The sequence below is a fragment of the Vulpes vulpes genome, unplaced genomic scaffold (assembly GCF_048418805.1).
Source record: "Vulpes vulpes isolate BD-2025 unplaced genomic scaffold, VulVul3 u000000648, whole genome shotgun sequence".
Taxonomy (NCBI): domain Eukaryota; kingdom Metazoa; phylum Chordata; class Mammalia; order Carnivora; family Canidae; genus Vulpes; species Vulpes vulpes.
The window spans coordinates 820,112-840,964 of NW_027325769.1; the positions used below are offsets into that span (position 1 = coordinate 820,112).

A 20,853-nucleotide genomic window follows, 5' to 3' on the forward strand; every position below is an offset into this window, starting at 1 on the left:
TAAGTAAACAATAGAGAAAATAATGCAACTAAAAGCTGACTTATTGAAAAGACTGATAAAACTGATGAACCTCTAGCAAGGCTGATAAAAAAGGCATTAATAATCAAAATCAGGAAAAAATAGAAATTATTATAAATATTATTAATTAAAAGGATAACATGTAAGGTACAAAGAAATTTTTATAGTAAATCTAACATCTTAGATGAAATGGAACAATTCCATGAAAGAATACAAAATGCCAAACTGACACAAGAAGAAAACCTCAAGAGGGACACCTGGGTGGCTCAGTGGTTGAGTGTCTGCTTTTGGCTCAGGTCCTGGGATCAAGTCCCACATCGGGCTCCCCACAGAGAACCTACTTCTCCCTCTGCCTATGTCTCTGCCTCTCCCTGTGTGTCTCTTATGAATAAATAAATAAAATATTTTTAAAAAGGAAGAAAACCTGAAGAGTCTTATATCTATTACGGAAATTTTATGTCCATTAATAAAACTGTAAGCCTCAGTGGCTTCACAGGTAAATTCTATCAAAAATTTAATGATGAAATAATAACAGTTGTATATAATTTCATTCTAGGTAATTCACTAAGTTTATAGAATATGACAATCTCAATAGATTCAGAAAAATATTTGACAAAATCTATGGCTAATTATGATAAAAATTTCCAGCGAGAAGTAAACTGCCTCAATATGATAAGTCGCAGCCACAAAAGATACACCACAAACATTATACTTAATGGTGACAACTGGACTTTCCCCTACAATTAGGAGAATATCACGGATAACCGCTTTCCCAGGTCCATTCAACATTGTATTGGAAATCATAAGAATTTCAAAACCTCAAGAAAAAAACATAAAAAGTGCAAAGATCAGAAAATGGGTAAAGTTATCTCTATGTGCAAGTGACAGATTATTTAAAGAAACAATTCTAAGGAGACACCTGGGTGGCTCAGTGGTCAAGCATCTGCCTTCGGCTCAGGGCATGGTCCCAGAGTCCTGGGATTGAGTCCCACATCGGGCTCACCTTGACGAGCCTGCTTCTCTCTCGGCCTATGTCTCTGCTTCTCTGTGTGTTTCTCATGAATGAATGAATAAAATCTTTTTTAAAAAAGAAACAATTCTAAGGAATCTGAAATATAACTATTAGAACTAGCAAATGAATACAAAAGGTTGTGGTATCCAACATGAATACTAAAAATTGATTAAAGACATCCAGGAAGATGGTAGAGTAGATGATCCTTTGTTTACCTTGTTGCATGGACATAACTAGGTAAAACCCACATCAGTGTAAATAACCCAGAAAATGACTTGAAGAGTGGCAGAACAGACTCTCCACAGCTAAATGTAAAGAAGAGACCACACTGAAGAGGAAAGGTGGAGACATGGTTAGGAACCAAACTGACCCTTAGGACTTTGTGCAGGAGAGATGGACACTGTAGGCATGGAGAGGGGAGAAAAACAGACTATCATAGCCAGCACCCTAGGCACAAGAGACCTAGATTGGGAAGATGTACCCCCATAACACTTGGCTCTGAAAATCAGAGGGGTTTAATTTCTCAAGTTCTTATAATCAGTGGGGATTAACGCCTGGAACTTTAAAAATCAGCATGTTCAGCTCTGGGAGAACCTGAAGGTGAGTCTCTGTCCTTAAGAGATAACACAACAAAAAGCCCTGCTGAGATACAGTGCAGAAGTAGCAGTTTGTAAGACACCTGGGGTGTATAGGAAGGAGATTTGTTTGCTAATCTCATGGCCTATGCTGAAGGGGCAGGAATCTTTGGGAGAACTCTCCAAGAACAAAGGAACTGGTAGCTGCCACTTTCCTCTCCTGCTCCATAACCTAGATACAGGGACACCTGCAGGAATGAACATAGTGGGAATACTCTCCACCTAGCTTGCTAACAGTGCTCCTGCTCCCACGGGCTTCTTGGGGTCTTCCTCCTCCAACCTGGCCTTAGCAGAAGTTTTCCTGGGAGGCTGCTGATGTCCTGTCATGCAAACCTTGCTAACACCATGCACCCTACCCCTGTGCTCTCCTATGGAACTTCTCTCTCTGACTCAGCCTTCTCCCACAGCATACACATGCTGCACCCTCACATTCTACAAAAGACTTGCTCCCTCCAACATGCCCATAGTAGGAGTCCATTCAAAGCAGTGCCACAAATGTTGCAGTGTGCAAGCAGCCCTAACAGGGGCTAGCACCACTCCAAACTGACTCCTGATCTAGGGAGAAGGGAAGATAACCACACACACCATTCCAGCTTGGGCCCCAGCACTGGGCTGGGGGCAGACACCAGGTCTGACTACAAGTCCCACCTATCAATGGGATCTTCTCAGGGGATAACAAAGGGAAAGTGCCTCTGTAGTTCAGTGCTATTTCATCTCTGGCAAACACTTGATCTGACTCAGCTCAAGACCAAGGTGGCCCCATACTGGCTCACTAACATCACAGAGATGAAACTCTGCCCACAACAGGCAAAGAAAGCCACTGCACACAATGGGAATGAAGGAAAAAGTGGCTCAGCCACAACAGCTGGGTACCTGTAACACACATACAAGACATCCCTAAAATGCCAGGGTGTGGTGAAGAGGGGGCACTGTACTGCAGAGCACTATAGGACCTCTTCTTCATAAGGACACTACTTCCAAGGGCTAGACACATGGTTGACTTTCCTAATACACAGAAACAGACACAGAGAGTTAGACAAATGAGGTGACAGAGGAATATATCTCAAATGAAACAACAGGACAAACATCACAGCAAGAGACCTAAATGAAACAGAGATAAGTAATATGTCTGATAGAGAATTTAAAGACACGGTCAGAAAGATACTCACTGGGCTTGAGAAAAGAGTACAAGACCTCAGTGAGACCGTTAACAAAGAGATTTTTTAAAAATCCATAAAAAGGAACCAAACAGAAATGAAGAACTCAATAACAAAAACTAAAAATACACTAGAAGAAATAAATAATAGACTAGAGTATGAAGAATAGATCAGTGACCTGGAGGACAGAGTAATGGAAAACAATCAAGAAGAGAGAGAGAAAAAAGTGAAAATAGATTAAGGGAATTCAGCAACTCCATCAAGCATAGTAACATTTGCATGATAGGGATCCCAGAAGGAGAAGAAAGAGAAAAGGGCGCAGAAGATGTATTTGAAGAAATAATAGCTAAAAACTTCTCTAATCTGGGGAAGGAAACTGAACTCCAGATCTAGGAAGCATAGAGAACCCCCAACAAAATCAATCCAAGGAGGTCCACACCAAGACACATAGCAATTAAAATGGCAAGAAGTCCTGATAAAGAGAGAATTTTTAAAGCATCAAGAGAAAAGAAAACATTAACATACAAGGGAAACTCCATAATACTATCAGCTGATTTTTCAGCAGAAACTTTGCAGGCCAGAAGAAAGTGGCATGATATATTCAAAGTGCTGAAAGAAAAAACCCACAACCAAGAATACTCCACCCAACAAGACTGCCATTCAGAATAGAATGATATAGAGCCTCCTAGACAAACAAACATTAAAGGAATTCATCACCACAAAACCAGCCCTATAAGAAATGTTAAAGGGTGGGATGCCTGGGTGGCTCAGCAGTTGAGCGTCTGCCTTCAGCTCAAGTTGTGATCCTGGAGTCCCGGGATTGAGTCCCACATCAGGCTCCCTGCATGGAGCCTGCTTCTTCCTCTGTCTATGTCTCTGCCTCTGTGTGTGTGTGTGTCTCTCACGAATAAATAAATAAAGTTCTTTAAAAAAAAAAGAAATGTTAAAGGAGACTCTAAGTGGAAATGAAAGACCATAAGCAGGAGTGAAATATGAAGCATAAAAGCAATAAAATTAATTATATCTGTTAAATAAATCAAGGGATTCAAAAAAATAAAAAGATGTAAATAAACTGTGACACCATATACCTAAAATGTGGGAGTAAGAAGAGTAAAAATTTAGTGCTTTTAGAATAAGTATTAAACTTAAGCAACCTTCAACTTAATACAGACTGCTACATGCCTAAGATGTCATATATAAACCTAATGGAAACCACAATCCCAAAACCGGTGATATATAAAAACTAAAGATAAAGGAATTCCAGTATATCACTAAAGAAAACCAGCAAACCAGGAGAGAAATAAGCAAGAGAATAAAGGAACAGAGAACTACAAAAACAACCATAAAACAAGTAACCAAATGGCAATAAGTACATAAATATCAATAATTAATTTGAATATAAATGGACTAAACATTCCAATCAAAAGACATGGGGTGACTGAACAGATAAAAAAGTAAGACCCATCTATATGATGCCTACAAAAGCTCATTTCAGACCTAAAGACACGTGCAGATTGAAAGTGAAGGAATAGAAAATAATTTATCATGCAGATAGAAGTGAAAAGAAAGCTTGGGTAGCAATACTTACATCAGACAAAATAGACTTTAAAACAAAGGCTGAAAAAAATTTAAAAAAAAAATAAAAAAATAAAACAAAGGCTGTAACAATAGATGAAGAAAAACACTATGTAATCATAAACACAATAATCCAACAAGATGTAACAATTGTAAACACTTAGGCACAAAGCATGGAAGCACCCAAATACATAAAATAGCTAATAACAGACATAAAGGAAGTAATAGATAGTATTACAGTTATAGTAGCAGACTTTAACACCCCACTTACATTAATGGCTGGATCATCCAAAAAGAAAATCAACAAGGAAACCATGGCTTTTAGTGACATATTGGACCAGATGGATTTACCAGATATATTCAGAACATTCCATCCTAAAACAGCAAAATACACATTCTGTCAAGTGCACATGGAATATTCTCTAGAAGAGTACACATATTAAACCACAAAACAAGTCTCAACAAATTCAAAAATACTGAAGTTATACCATACATCTTTCTGGCCACAATGCTATGAAACTAGAAATCATCCACAAGAAAAATCTGGAAAGAATACAAATACATGGAGGTTAAATGACGTGCTATTACACAGTGAATGGATCAACCAAGAAATTAAAGAGGAAATAAAAAATTACATGGAGACAAATGAAAAATGAAAACACAGCCACCCAAAATCTTTGGGATGCAACAAATGCTGTTTTAAGAGGAAAGTTTATAGTAATACAAACCTACCTCAAGAAGTAAGAAACATTTCAATTAAACAATTTAACCTTACACTGATAGGAGCTAGAAAAAGGACAAACAAAATCCAAAACCAGTAGAAGTAAGGAAATAATAAAATTAGAGCAGAAATAATTGAAATATAAACAAAAAAAAAACCCAATCAGAAATCAATGAAACCAGGAGCTAGTTCTTTCAAAAGATCAACAAAATTGATAAACCTTTAGTCAGACTCATCAAATGAGAGAGGACTGAAATGAAATCAGAATTAAAGATAATAAATAACAACAAACACCACAGAAATACAAAGGATTATAAGAGAATACTATGAAAAATTATATGCCAACAAACTGAACAACCTAGAAGTGAATAAATTCCTAGAAATATACAACCTCCCAAAACTAAGGAAGAAATAGAAAATTTGAACATACCAATTACCAGCAATGAAATTGAAACAGTAATCAAACAAAACAAACAAAAGTCCAGGACCAGAAAGCTTCATTGGTAAATTCTACCAAACATCTAAAGAAGAATTAATACTGATTTTTCTCAAACTATTACAAAAAAATAGAAGAGGAAGCAAAGCTTCTAACTCATTTTATAAGGCCAGAATTTATGCTGTACCAAAACCAAAGACAACATTTAAAAAGCCCAATACTTCTGATGAACACAGATGCAAAAATCCTCAATGAAATATTAACAAACTGAATCCAACAATACATTAAAAAAATCATTTACCACAATCATGTGTGATTTATTCCTGGGATGCAAGGGTGGTTCAGTATTTGCCTATCAATCAACATGATACATCACATCAACAAGAGAAAGAATAAAAACCATATGATCATTTCAAAAGATACAGAGAAAGTATTTGGCAATGTATAACGCCCATTCATGATAAAGACCATCAACAAAATAGGTTTAGAGGGAACATATCTCAACATGATAAGGGCCATATTTGAAAAACCCACAGGTAAACATTGTCCTTAATGAAAAAAACTGAGAGTTTATTCCCAAAGGTCAGGAACAAGCAAGGATGTCAACTCTCACCACTTTTTTTCAACATAGTACTAGAATTCCTAGCCACAGCAATCAGACAAGAAAAAGGAATTAAAGGCATCCAAATTGGTTAGTAAAACTTCCATAATTTGCAAGTGACATGATACTCTACACAGAAAATCCTAAAGACCACACTAAAAATCTATTAGAACTGATACATGAATTTGTTATGGTCACAGGATACAAAATTAATATAATACAGAAATCTACTGCATTTCTGTATACCAATAACAAAGTATCAAAAAGAGAAATTAAGAAAACAATCCCATTTATAATTGCACCAAAAAATAATAAAAGACCCTGCAAGGGACCATAAGGGAAGGAGGGGAAACTGAATGGGGAAAGATCAGAGAGGAAGACAAACCATGTGAGACTTTTAACTCTGGGAAACCAATTGAGGGTTGCTGAAGGGGAGGTGGGTGAAGGATGGGGAACTGGGTGATGGGCACTAAAGAGGGCACATGATGTGATGAGTATTTGATGTTATAATATATATTGGCAAACTGAAATTAAATTTAAAAAATAAATGTGAGCAAAAGTAAAATTGCATTAAAATATAATATAATATAATATAATATAATATAATATAATATAATATAAGATACCTATGAATAAATTTAACCAAGGAGCTGAAAGACCTGTACTCTGAAAACTTTAAAGCACTAATGAAAGAAATTGAAGATGACACCAATAATTGGAAAGATACTGCATGCTCATGGATTGAAATAACAAATATTGTTAAAATGTCCATATTACCCAAACCAATATACAGATCTAATTCAATCCCTACCAAAATACTAATAGCATTTTTCACAGACCTAGAGCAAATAATCCTAAAATTTTATGGAACCACAAAAGACTCCAAATAGCCAAAGCAACCTTAAAAAGGAAAAGCAAAGCAGGAAGCATCACAATTCCAGACTTCAAATTATATTACAAAGCTGTAGTGATCAAAACAGTATGGTACTAGTGCAAAACAGACACAAAAACAGATGCAAGAATAGAAAACGCAGAAATGAACACACAACTGTACAGTCAATTCATCTTCAACAAAGCAAGAAAGAATATACAATGGGAAAAAGACCGTCTCCCCAACATGTGGTGTTGGGAAAACTGGACAGCCACATATAGAAGAATGAAACGGGACCACTTTCTTTCACACAAAAATAAATTCAAAGTGGATTAAAGAGCTAAATGTGAGACCAGATGCCATAAAACTGCTAGAAAAGAACATAGGCAGTAATTTCTTTGACATCAGCTGTAGCAATATTTTTCTAGATATGCCTCCTTTGACAATGGAAACAAAAGCAAAAATAAAGTATTGGGACTACTTCAAAATAAAAAGTTTCTGCATAGCGAAGGAAACAGCATAGCTAAACGTCAATGTACTGAATGTGAGAAGAGATTTGCAGATGACATATTCAATAATAGTTTAATACCCAAAATATATAAAGAACTTCAACAACTCACACAGAACACAAATAATCCAATTAAAGGTGGGCAAGGGGCACCTGGGTAGCTTAGTCAGTTCAACTTCTGACTCCTGGATTCAGCCCAGGTCATGTTCTCATGGGTTGGGCTCTCTGCTTAGCAGAGTCTGCTTGAAGATTCTCTCCCTTTGTCCTCGCCCCCCAATCATACACTATTCCCCCTCAAAAGTGAGTTAACCTTTTTTAAAAAATTAAAAAATAGGGACGCCTGGGTGGTTTAGTGATTGTGCATCTGCCTTCAGCTCAGGGAGTGATGCTGGAGTCCCGAGATCAAGTCCCATATCGGGCTCCCTGCATGGAGCCTGCTTCTCCCTCTGCCTGTGTCTCTGTCTCACTCTCTCTCTGTCTCTTATGAATAAATAAATAAAATCTATAAATAAATAAATAAATAAATAAATAAATAAATAAATAAATAAAATAAAAATTTTAAAATAAAGAAAAATAAAAGGTGGGCAGAAGACACAGACACTTCTCCAATTTAGACATACAGATGGCAACAGACACACAAAAAGATGCTCAGCACCACTTGTCATCAGGGAAATGCAAATCAAAATCACAATGAGGTTATCACCTCACACCTGTCAGAATGGCTAAAACAAAAAACACAAGAAACAACAAGTGTTGGTGAGGATGTAGAGAAAAAGAAATCCTGGTGCACTGTTGGTAGAAATTCAAACTGCTTCAGCCACTGTGGGAACCAGTATGGACATTCCTCAAAAAATTAAAAAAAGAATTACCAGATGATCCAGTAATTTTGCTACTGGGTATTTACCCAAAGAATGTGAAAACATTAATTTGAAAAGATATGGGCACCTCTATGTTTATTGCAGTATTATTCATAATAGCCAAATTATGGAAGTAGCCCAAGTGTCTATTAATAGATAAATGGATAAAGAAGATGTGTGTGTGTACACACATGCAAATACACACACACACACACACATATATATGTATATATATATATAATAGACTATTACTCATCCATAAAAAAATTAAATTGTTATTTGCAACAATATGGATAGATCTAGAGGCTATAATACCAAGAGAGATAAGTCAGTCAAAACAAATACCATATGATTTCACTCATTTGTGAAATTTAAGAAACCAAACACATGAACAAAGTAAAAAAGAGATAAACCAGTCATTTGACTTGCAAATACCTTTTAAACACACAGTGCTAGAATAAACGGGTATCCATATGGTCTAAAAGTAATCCTTGGTCCATACCTCACACCATATAAATAGTAATTAAGAGAGATTACAAGATAATACTAAATTTTAAAAATGATAAAGTAATAAAAAATTCAAAAGGTAAGACTTTAAAACTTCTAGAAGGAATCACAGGAGAAATCATTCACTATCTGAAAGGTTCTTAGGATATAGAAGGTAGTAAGGAAAAAAATGACAACCTTGACTTCACCAAATTTTAACACTTCTTTTCACCGGAAGACATCATTCTCCAAAGGAGTAAAGCAAGCTCCAAGCTAGGAGATAACATGCATAAATTACATGCCTGACACTTGCTTGGTATCCTGGATACAAACAACTCCAGAGATGAACAATCAGTCAATAACAAGTAAATGATTTAAATTCATAAGCCCATGAAAACGTAAGTGCTTAATATCATTGAGCATCAGGAAAATGTAAATTAAGTGAGATTCAACTACACATCTACCAAAATGGGGAAAGTTTTATTTTATTTAATTAATTAATTAATTAATTAATTAATTTATTTATTTATTTATTTTCAAAATGGGAAAAAGTTCAATAGACTGAAAGACCAAATGTTGGCAAAGATGTGGAAGAACTCTCATTCATCATTCGTGGGAGTATACAATGGTACAACTGCTTTAGAAAAAAAATATGGTTATTTATTATAGAACTAAGTATGCATTTATTCTATGAGAAAGCAATTTTACCCACAGATATTGATATAAAAGAAATAAAAAAATATATATGTATGCTAAATGATTGGCACTAGAATATTTACAGCAACCTTACTCACGATAGCCAAGACCTGGAGACAGTCTGAATATCTACCAAAAGGAGAATGGATAAGCAAATTGTGACTATTATCTAGCAATAAAAGTGAACAAACTACTAATACTAGTAACAACATGGATGTCTCGAAACATGCTCAGTGACCTTATTAAAGAAAGTAGACACTGAATGATTCCATTTATAGGAAGTTCTTGAAAAGGCAAGTCTAATCCATGGTTAGAAGAAAATCAGAGCAGCGATTGCCCCTGAAGGACAGGAGTAGGGAGTGACAGGGCAAGGGTATGAGGTAACTTTTAAGAATGATGGTGTTCTTGAGATTTGTGCATTTCAATGTATGAAAATTTTAACTCGATAGAAAAAAATTAGAAACAAACTTTGAATTCTAGTTAATGATATACAGCTGGAAGTACATGACAGCAAAATGTGCTGGTTATTCTAATTTACTCCAAAATACATCATAAAAATAAGATGGACTGATGAATGGAGGATGGATGGATGGACAGACATGTGTTAAACAAATTCCTTACTCTGGCTGACTCTTGTGTGAGTGGAATTTCAAAACAAGAAACCAGGTTAATTTCTTTATCCCAAGTAGTTATTGGTAATGAAATCACTTAGGATATTTTAGCTAACCAGAGGAGAATATGTACGATCGCTAATACTTTACATTGTCTGGATTGACACTGTAAGTACACAAGATCCATTTACGTCCAACTTAAAGAAATGACCGTCAACCATCTAAGGTAGACCCAGGGCACTGTTAGCCTTAATTTTCTTTATCAGACTTGATATCTTCCAGAGTGCCTTTTCTTCCTTCCTAAAACACTTCCAATTATACTTTAGTTTACCTCCTTGCTTGCTTGACATTTGTCATCTAGAATCTAAAAATGATCAACCAATGATTCAAAGGCAAAAACAACATGGAATCATTCTGAATGATACTCAAATTGAAAAATGATATTTCTGCAAACAACCTCATCTTCAAGGAGAACCAACAACACTGATGAAGACTGGGACAATCCTTGGTGGCCTCTCCTATAGCTCTGGATGAATGAGGATCAAAGTGTGTGTGTGGGGGGGGGGGTCAAGAATAAAAACATTCTCCTAATCTAGGAAAAGGTTGGTTGCTCTCTAGCCATGGTATCAAGTAAGCACCAGCACCAATTTCAGATCATTCTATCCATGGCAGCTCACATCAGGAAACATGCTGCCAAAAGCCAACCAATCAGTAACAGCAAAGTCAACCAATCAGGAGACTTGTCCTCAGGAAAGGCAAGGAAAGGGTCAGGACAGGCACAAGACTTACCAGCATGAGACTCAAACTTCAACAAAGCACTGTTGTATCCCAGAGTAATCAAGATGGATTCCTTCCCCACCCGGCAGCATTCAGTGTCTCTGTTGAGTAAGCATTTAAAGACACAGACGCCATCAGCTATAAAGGGTGGAGGAAAAAAAAAAAGAAAAGGATTAGGAAAATCCATTTTTGAGCATTGTAAAAAGGTTCAGCAACATCATCCCTACAATTCTTTCATGTTTTCAAGGCTCTCCATGTCTTTCTTCTTAATATAATGCCTCCTGAGATTTAAGAGGATCTAAGGATCTGAGATAAAAGAGGAGTTTAACTATGGCCCTTTACCAATTCTTTGCAGGTGGGTTAGCACAGAGCTGTTATGGCCTCTTGCCTTTATGCCCAGGGCCCCACTCCCTATAAACCCTGTATTCTCCAAATCATTTTGCATCTCTTGATGGAATCCCAGGAGCGTCCGTCCAGGTAACGTCCCTCTGGGAGATTTTTTTTTATATAAATTTATTTTTTATTGGTGTTCAATTCGCCAACATATAGAATAACACCCAGTGCTCATCCTGTCAAGTGCCCACCTCAGTGCCTGTCACCCAGTCACCCCCCCCCACCCTCCTCCTCTTCCACCACCCCTAGTTCGTTTCCCAGAGTTAGGAGTCTTTCATGTTCTGTCTCCCTTTCTGATATTTCCCACTCATTTTATCTCCTTTCCCCTTTATTCCCTTTCACTATTTTTTATATTCCCCAAATGAATGAGACCATATAATGTTTGTCCTTCTCCGATTGACTTATTTCACTCAGCATAATACCCTCCAGTTCCATCCATGTTGAAGCAAATGGTGGGTATTTGTCATTTCTAATGGCTGAGTAATATTCCATTGTATACATAAACCACATTTTCTTTATCCATTCATCTTTCGATGGACACCGAGGCTCCTCTGGAAGATTCTTGAGCACCTACTATGTGCCAGAGATCTCATAGAATCTTCATTCTGATTATTGTCACTGCCAATGTTTTTAGGTAAAAATGAGGCAGAGGGTTTTTGCCCAAATTTACACAGCTGGTAAGTGGCAGAACCAGAGTTAAAACCCAAGATTAAATTTGACTCCAAAGCTCATTATTGCTCTTAAAAAACCAAGACAAGCGCAAAAAAAGAGGGAGCCTGGTTTCTGCAAGCAAGGCCCGCAGTGAGTGGCTAGGTTCTCATGAGGTTCACACATAGATAACTGAGAAGTCACTTGCTATTCCTCCTTCTACAAATTAAACAGGCCTTTAGCACTAGAGCAGCTGTAGTGTGGTGGCAAAAGTAATAAACTTGGGGTTTTGTTTTCATTTCTGATATTTTACTAACTTAGGGACTTCAATCACCTAATCACACTTGGGCACATTATTTCATCATGTAAAATGAAAATGTTGATCTTTACTTCCCAAGTTTTTTGACTAATAAAGGTAAAATAATCCCTAAAATCCTACTAAAATGATGAGACTATTGGCATTTCTTTCATTATAGAGTAGATCTTAGTTCCCATCCTTAATGTCTTTCATTCTCCCTCACAAATTCAAATACAGATAGTGTTTTGACTTTAAAAGATAATTATATATAAAATTCTACTGTTACACAAGTATGTGGCACATTCATACACACACACATTCAAAACACACGCATACACAGAGTAAAAATGGCCAAATATTTTCAAATATTTTCACCCATTACTTCAAATGAATGAATACCTCCTGATGGAAGCTTTCACAAATATTTTTTGCAAAACATCTTGGCTGGTTAAATAGTGCAGATGTTTTGAAAACATTTTCCTGGCATAAAGCATGAATACAGGTTTAATTATTTACAGCCCAGTCAGTGTCTCAAAGGCATCAGTGTCTCCTTGCAGAGAGGCAGCAGAAGAAGGGAGTTTGGGACCCTTTTACACAATTTGCTCTCTTTAAATCACAAAAGGTGGTTTTTTTCCCCCCAAGAAACCAGGATTTTCCACATTTACCAATTGTTTTCTTACAGTTTTGAAGGAAGATGAGGGAGGGATGCTACTCTTCTATAGGAGCTTGCAGTCTGTGAACTCTTTGCAGGTAAGGGTGATTTTACTTTATTTTTAAAATCATTGTCTTTTTTTCTCTGAATCTAAATGCAGCACAGTACCTGGGACTTAACAGATCTTTCTGAATCGGTGAAAGCATTTCTTCACATATTGATGCATGCCATCCCAGAATAGATAAAAAGTTTCAAAATTTATCTGGTTCAATTCTCCTAAACCAGATATGGTCAGAATTTTTTGTTTTGCTGTTGTTTGTTCAGTTGTGATTTGATTAGGGTATAAAATGAATTGCTCTTTTTTTCCTACTTTCAGATGTTGCAAAATGCCTGCCCATATAGCCTCTTTTCTTCATCCTCTCCTACCCTCTGTTTAAATATAGGTGGAACAGATCTTTCTTTTGTTTTTTGTTTGTTTGTTTTTTGGAACAGATCTTTTTAAGCATGCCATGGAATCCAGTAAGTACTGGTAACTACGTAATTTTTTAAAATGTTGCTTTGGCAAAATAAATGAATACTTTAAACAAAATTGAAAAGTAACGATAAGCTGGGAAAATATTTTTAACATATTCAACAAAGATTGAATATCCTCAAGATACAATTAACTTTAAAAAATAAGAAGCAAGCATTCTCATTGAAAAGTTAGTAAAGAGAACAGCAGGTAATTCATAACTAGAAAAATGCCAATAGCAAAAAGAATGTGAATAATAAAGTAACATTCAAAGAAATGTGTAATCAAACAATGAGGTCTAAATTTTTATCTCTGTGTGTCAACCTTTTAAAAATAAGTATTAACAATATCAAATACTGGAGAGTCTGAGACAATGGTGAATAGCAATTATTGGGAACATAAATTTCTATGTTTATGGTGAATAGCAATTATTGGAAACATAAATTTCTATGTTTCTGGTAAGTATTTTGCCCTTAGATTCAAAATGTAAAGTCTAGGTATTCTTTGCTAGACATTCTGCTTATAATCATTTCCTCCAGCAAGTACATTTTTTAGTGTGGATGAGTGTACTTTCGAGGACATTCATCGTAGAGTTGTTTACAACCTCTAGAAGATGCAAAGAAGTGAAATATATCATGTACATGGTTGGTTAAATGGAACATGATGGGGACACCTGGGTGGCTCAGTGGTTGAGCATCTGCCTTTGGCTCAGGCCGTGATTCTGGGGTCCTGGAATCGAGTCCTGCACCATGCTCCCCACAGAGAGCCTGCTTCTCCCTCTGCCTATGTCTCTGCCTCTCTCTCTCTGTGTCTCTCATGAATAAATAAATTCAATCTTTTCAAAAAAAAATGGAACATGATGCCCTGTGTTCAGGTTGCGAAACAGCATATATGTTATTGTAGCAATTTAATGTGTTTATTTTCTTCATAGAAAGCTGTTTAAAAAGAGACACATCAAAATGTCATCAGTTGTTTCCTCTGCATGGAGAGATTTGGGATAATTTTTATTTTTCCCTTTACAAGGTTCTGCCTTGTTTGAATTTTCTATGAGACTACTTATTTTTAACAATCAGAAAATACATGCAACCAATAAAAGACACCTACTATCGATAGCGTATTTTACCACAGTCTCATTCTTGGTGGGTATTACCATCCTTTTAATTCTCATTTATTAGACAGTAACTGGTAGCTTATTCATTCAAAAGTACTGATTTAAGAATAAGTGTATCCAATACAAGTTTTATCTCAATTCTCAGTTTTAAGATCATTCACAGAAGTGAAAGTTTTCTCATTATTTCTCTTTGCTAATCTTATAACTTGTACGAATTTCCTTTCCTATCCTTAGACCATGTTAGTACATAAAACAAACATTCTAGTTGACTACTGTTAACTGACGTGAGCAGTATTAAAGTGCACCTATCTTATGGTAAAGTGTATTATCAACTGATAAATGTGTATTTTTAAATTTAAAGAATCTGTATCAGAAAAATTAAGGAATACATTAAAGAATTGTTGGGAACAATATAAGTGCAAGACCATGAAATACAATTACATGATGACAAGTAGGAGTGACGTGGAGATCATATCCAACGTACATTGTACTAAGGTTCAAGGCATCTATCTTTCTACCAAGTTATTATTACTATTAATAAGAAGTATATTTGCAGAATATTCTGACTCTTTACAAACATCTCCATTCATCTTTTCAGTGGTACAGAAGGCTGGATGCTTCTGTGTACTTACTGTCATTCTGCTTTTGAATTTTGCTTTCCTCAGGGACATCTGCTTACTTCGTCAAAGGGCAAAGCCTGATCTGCTGGTAGCAGCAAAGTAACAAGCGGATTAAGTTCATGTGTACAAAATTTAGGCAGCTTTAAAAGAGCCCAGAGTCTTGTGGCTTCCTCCCTGAAAAAAAAAAAAGCCACTTGCTCTCCCAGAAGTTTCTCAAAGAAAATCATGATGGCAGTGCTCCAGATGCCTGTTATATCTTCCACCTAGCTTCATCTGACAAGATTCTTAGAGGCACATGAAGAAATCCAAGTTCTACCCATTTTGCAAGTGCATACAGGTAAAGATGGAAAAGGGTATGGGGTAAGATCAAGAGAATTGCTCTTGCCTCTATGAAGCAATATTTCTCTATTTCTCCACACAGGCACCCCACCCCCCATTTTCAGCACTTGCAAATGCAAAAGTCCAATCTCCATCAGAAAGCTACAATGCCAGTTGACCAAGAACATTAGATACCGGGCACGGTCTAAAACAAAGGTTCTAAAGATTTTTAAAAAATTTATTCATGAGAGACACACAGAGAGAGGCAGAGACATAGACAGAGGGAGAAGCAGGCTCCCTGCAGGGAGCCTGATGCAGGACTCAGTCCCAGGACCCCAGATCATGACCTGAGTCAAAGGCAGACACTCAACCACTGAGTCACCCAGGCACCCCTAGAACAGAGGTTCTAAACTAGATTTTTATATATAAAGTCCTGGAAAGAAGAGTACTCGTGGCATGTATGCCACTTAATAATATGGCATTAATGCCAATTCTTGGTTAAGTGACCATTTTAGTATTTTCCTGCCTAGAAATACAAAGTTAGCCTACCTAAGGAGTGTGTTTTCTAGAAATAGAAAGCTAAACAATGATTGTATAAACAACACCTCTGTAGATAGAATAAAGTATATAGATAACTGTGCATTTATTATTTCTAACAACTTTAAACACAGAAAAGGGGTATAAAGGAAAAAGGACAGGATTATGAAACTCTGAAAAATCTGATATTAAAATTTGGCATCAATGCTGATTGTATTAACTTTCCTATGAGATAGGACAAAATAGTAATAAATGAGACACTGCAGCTTCTCCTCCTCTGGAGAATTTTGCACTTGAAGATTAGATCCTAGGCTCTCACTTGCTAGAATAAGAATTGAAAATGGATTGATTGATTTAGGTTGAAAGGGGCCAAGCATTAAGATATTTTCAAATTGGTTGTCCAAAAGTCATTCTCTAATAGAATCTTAAGAAGGGCTCAGGGAAACAAGTTGTTCAGTAGATTCCTCAAGAAGATTCATAGGAACAATATTTCCTGAACTCTCACATGGCAATAGTTGTCTTTGTCTCTTACGTTTTTGAAGGTCAGTTTTTCTGGATATAGAATTCCCAGCTCACATTTTCTTTCTTTGTGGATCTCTGGTATCTTCATCCATTTTCTTCTAGAGAATAGCATTACTGTCAAAAAGACTGATTTTCTGTCACTTGTAGGTAATATACTAATGTTGTTGCCCAGATATCCAAAAGATTTTCTCTCTTTCCTCAAAGGTCAGTAATTTTTGCCAGAATATTCTTACACTAGCCATTCTAGTTCAACATTTTAAGGTATAAAGTTATTCCTTTAATAGATATTTTCAAATTTTTTCATATTGGTAAAATTTTCTCAATTATAATTTTCTCATTTATTTCTTTGTTCTGTTATCTTCTCCCCAGGCTCTTATATATGTGTTGGATCATCTTTGCTGATCATTGATATTTGTAACTTTGACTCTTTTTTAATCTCTTTTTTACATTTCCTTTTACATTTAAATATTTTCCCATCTTTTCTCCTTTATTTGATGTATTTCTTACTGCTTCTAGTTTAATCTTTATTTTTTAAATTTTTTATTTTTAATGATTCATTTTTACTCCTAAGTATAATCCTGAATTCTAACATTTCATTTATGAGTTTGCTAATATGCTGTATGCTACTCTCACATGTCTTGTTTAATTTTCTTAATTTCTCTGATTTTTTTTTAATTTAACCTTAGAGACACATTTTGGGGCATTTATCTTTTTAGCACACTTTAATTGTTGATGGAGATGTTATTTTGCCCCTTCCTCCCTTTTTTCTCTGTATGGCACTTGACTTTAATACTTTTCTATTCATTTTTATGTGATTATCATTTTCCTAAACTTTTAGAAAGATGGTCATTACACATACAATTTTGTAAGACACTATCAAATTGTTTTCCAGAGTAAATGTGCCATTTCACATCCCCATCACCAATAGACAAATGATCCAGTGATCCCACATCCTTTACAACATTTGGTGTTGTCACAATTTTTTGCTGTAGACATTTTTAGAGTTGTGCAGTGTTATCCCACTGTGGGTTTAAATTTTTATTTATTTATTTATTTATGATAGTCACGGAGAGAGAGAGAGAGAGAGAGGCAGAGACACAGGCAGAGGGAGAAGCAGGCTCCATGCACCGGGAGCCCGATGTGGGATTCGATCCCGGGTCTCCAGGATCGCGCCCTGGGCCAAAGGCAGGCGCCAAACCACTGCACCACCCAGGGATCCCCCCACTGTGGGTTTAATTTGCACTTTCCTGATGACTAATGTGAATATTTTTCATGTGCTTATTTAGCGTCTGCAAATCCTCTTCTGTTCATGAGTTTTTACCCATTTTCCAATTAATTATTTTAAACTGTGGGGCTTCTGGGATCCCTGGGTGGCGCAGCGGTTTGGCGCCTGCCTTTGGCCCAGGGCGCGATCCTGGAGACCCGGGATCGAATCCCACATCGGGCTCCCGGTGCATGGAGCCTGCTTCTCCCTCTGCCTGTGTCTCTGCCTCTCTCTCTCTCTCTCTCTGTGACTATCATAAATAAATTTTAAAAATTTAAAAATATATTTAAAAAAAATAAACTGTGGGGCTTCTCGAGTTCCTCTTATATTCTAAATACTGGTCCTTTGTTATATATATATATATATATATATATATATATATATATATAGTTTGTGAGTATGTTTCTTCCATCCTGTAGTTTGACTTTTCATCCTCTTAACAGGATCTTCTATGGAGCAAAAGTTTTGAATTTTGACGAGATCCTATTTATCAAGTTTTACTTTTATGGATAATCTTTCTGTGTCAAGTCTAAGAACTCTTTGACTCCCTTGACTTTGTTCATCCTATGGTTTCATTAGATCTTTTTATTATTATTATTAGTAAAGAGAAATTGAGAGAGAGAGAACATGTGCAAGCGGGTAGGGGAGGGGCAGAGGGACAAGAAGACTCTTAAGCTGGCAACCACACCTAGCACAGAGCCTGACACAGCTTGATCTCACAACCCTGAGATCATGACCTGAGCCGAAATTGAGAGTTGGATGCTTACCTGACTGAGCTATTTAGTCCCTGGTTTCATACATCTTAACTGGACAACTGTGATAGTTTCTCCACTATAATCTGCTCTTCCAACTGAAAATGAGTTTACATTACTCCAAGCTTCCAGGTTATAATTAATGAAGCACATGTGCAATCATTGTAGAGCTCTGCTCAAACCTCCAAAGATTCTCTGCTCCCACCCTGCCCCCCCCCCACCCCCGACGAATGTTAAAGCCCAGACTCTCCTGCCAGGAACTGTAAACTCCAAAAATACCTTTCGTGCCCCAAACAACCCCCTAAAAAAACCCTAGCCCCCAAACATATACTATATAACCAAACTAACTAGCAGCTTATCTCCAAAAAGTGTTTATAATTATGGTGGCAGTAGTGATGCGAAGTTTAAGAGTAGAACTACTAAAGTGATACAGCTCCCTTTCCGCTACTGAAAATATTACCTAATTTGCAATATCCATTTCAAATGCCACCACCTCCATGGTCCCTTTCCTGGCTGACCCCAACTGGCTTATGTTATTTCCTTATTTCACTACCCCAAGAGCATTTTATACCTCTCTTTTGGTCCTTAGCTCCTTCTTTAATTTCTATCCCCATTTTATTCATGTTGGAAGATGTCACACTACTCATGAGCAGGAATTGTGACCTCTTCACCTCTGATTCCCATGGAGGACTCGGCACACAGCAAGGACCAAAAGTGCTAACATGACTGGAACCACCATTGGCATCACTCAAGTTCAGATTCAAGTTCACTCAGTTCAAGCTCATGGCCTATTTGCCATGTCCATTGTTAAAAGCAAAGGAAAAAAGACAAACTTAGCTCATCTTTCTAGCCTCTGAATCAGCTCTAACATATTTTTTTTAACCATTCCTTCTTTTCTGCTGTATCCTTCTCTCCACATATGACCACAGTAGACTGAACAAATAAACACTGAAACTCCATAATGAAATATTAAACACCCCTGTGACCAATATTTTCAAATCAGAGGGAAGTAACTTTTCATTCTGTCTTTAATGAAATAGCATGCCACTTCCCTAACAGCTTCCCAAGGAACCTACTGCTCCCTCAAATTTATTTACAATGCTTGTCTGGGTAATCCTTCAGCTCCCCCTGCCATTTCTCAAGTAGGAAAGTGATGACGTGTTAGAGAGCCCTAGGAATTCTAGGGAAATAGCAACAGATCCTGTTCTTTTTAAAATCTCAACTCTTTCTGACCATGCACAGGTCTACTGATTCCAGCACACCACTCAGCACGTAGAATGTAATTGATACATACTTATTGAATTAAGCAAGTAAATCAATACAGTCACAGAAGTAGCTTCCTAAAACATAATAATAATAAAAAAAGATTAAAACCTCAGAGTATTAGCAGATCAAAGTGTCAAGTGAACACTCGGTATTTTTAGTTGACTTTTTTTAAGGCTCTGACAAATGGTTGGGACCTTTTGGTTTATGAAATGTTTTTCCAGTTATGATATGAGAGCAAAAGAAAAAGCTGACTTCCTCATTTCTCCATAAAAATGTGAAATCCTCCTACTCTTCCCAAAGAAGCTGTTTCTCTTAGATTTAAATTTAATTTCACTGTGAATGTCTCTTTAGGGTAACTAAATATCATACAGTCTACATTCTGTCTGGGCAGTATTTTCTCAGATCACTAGCTTTCTCCTTGTGGTTTCTAAAGACTATAAACTGTCTTCTTGTAGTCATTCAATTGGGGATAATTGCTCCAATGTGGATTTACCAGCTATAACAACAAAAAAGTGGGAGCTTCCAATGAAAGAGTATAAAAAAACAGCTCTGCTGTCAAGAGCTATTCTCGGGACTCATTTTTGTTTTCACCGTACAGCAGATGTTGAGGAACCAGATGTCTGCAAGCCTTGGTTAGGGGATTCATTCATACATGCAGCTAACATTTATGAGCATCTGCTAGAAGCCAGTCACTGTTGACTGGCACTATGGGAAGATGCAAAGAAAGATAAATAAACTGTAGCCATGCCTTGAGATAGCTCACAGTGTAAGGAGAAGAGGTCTGTTCAAATGCTACAGTACTCCCAGAAAAGTGAGTAACTCATTTTGCCTGGGAGACTTTTCATAGGAGACATTGTGCTGGACCTGAGCCTTAGAAGAAAAAGGAAGAGCTTGCCAAGTAGAAAGGAAAAAAAGGAGGGAAAGGTCATTCCAGGCAGGGGGAAGAGACATTGGGAAAGGCTGGTAAATGAATGCACCAGGAATAAACACTGCAGATCTA

The 20,853-nt window shown here is 36.6% G+C and overlaps 1 protein-coding gene across 1 annotated transcript in view; it reads right to left on the bottom strand.

Annotated features, from left to right (window-relative positions):
• CARM1 (coactivator associated arginine methyltransferase 1) overlaps positions 1-20,853 on the bottom strand; it is a 242,895-nt gene that overhangs the window by 147,416 nt on the left and 74,626 nt on the right. Inside the window, exon 2 of the mRNA XM_026001597.2 lies at positions 10,974-11,099. Coding sequence (XP_025857382.2) covers positions 10,974-11,099 — 126 coding nt within the window. The remainder of the gene's footprint in view (positions 1-10,973; positions 11,100-20,853) is intronic.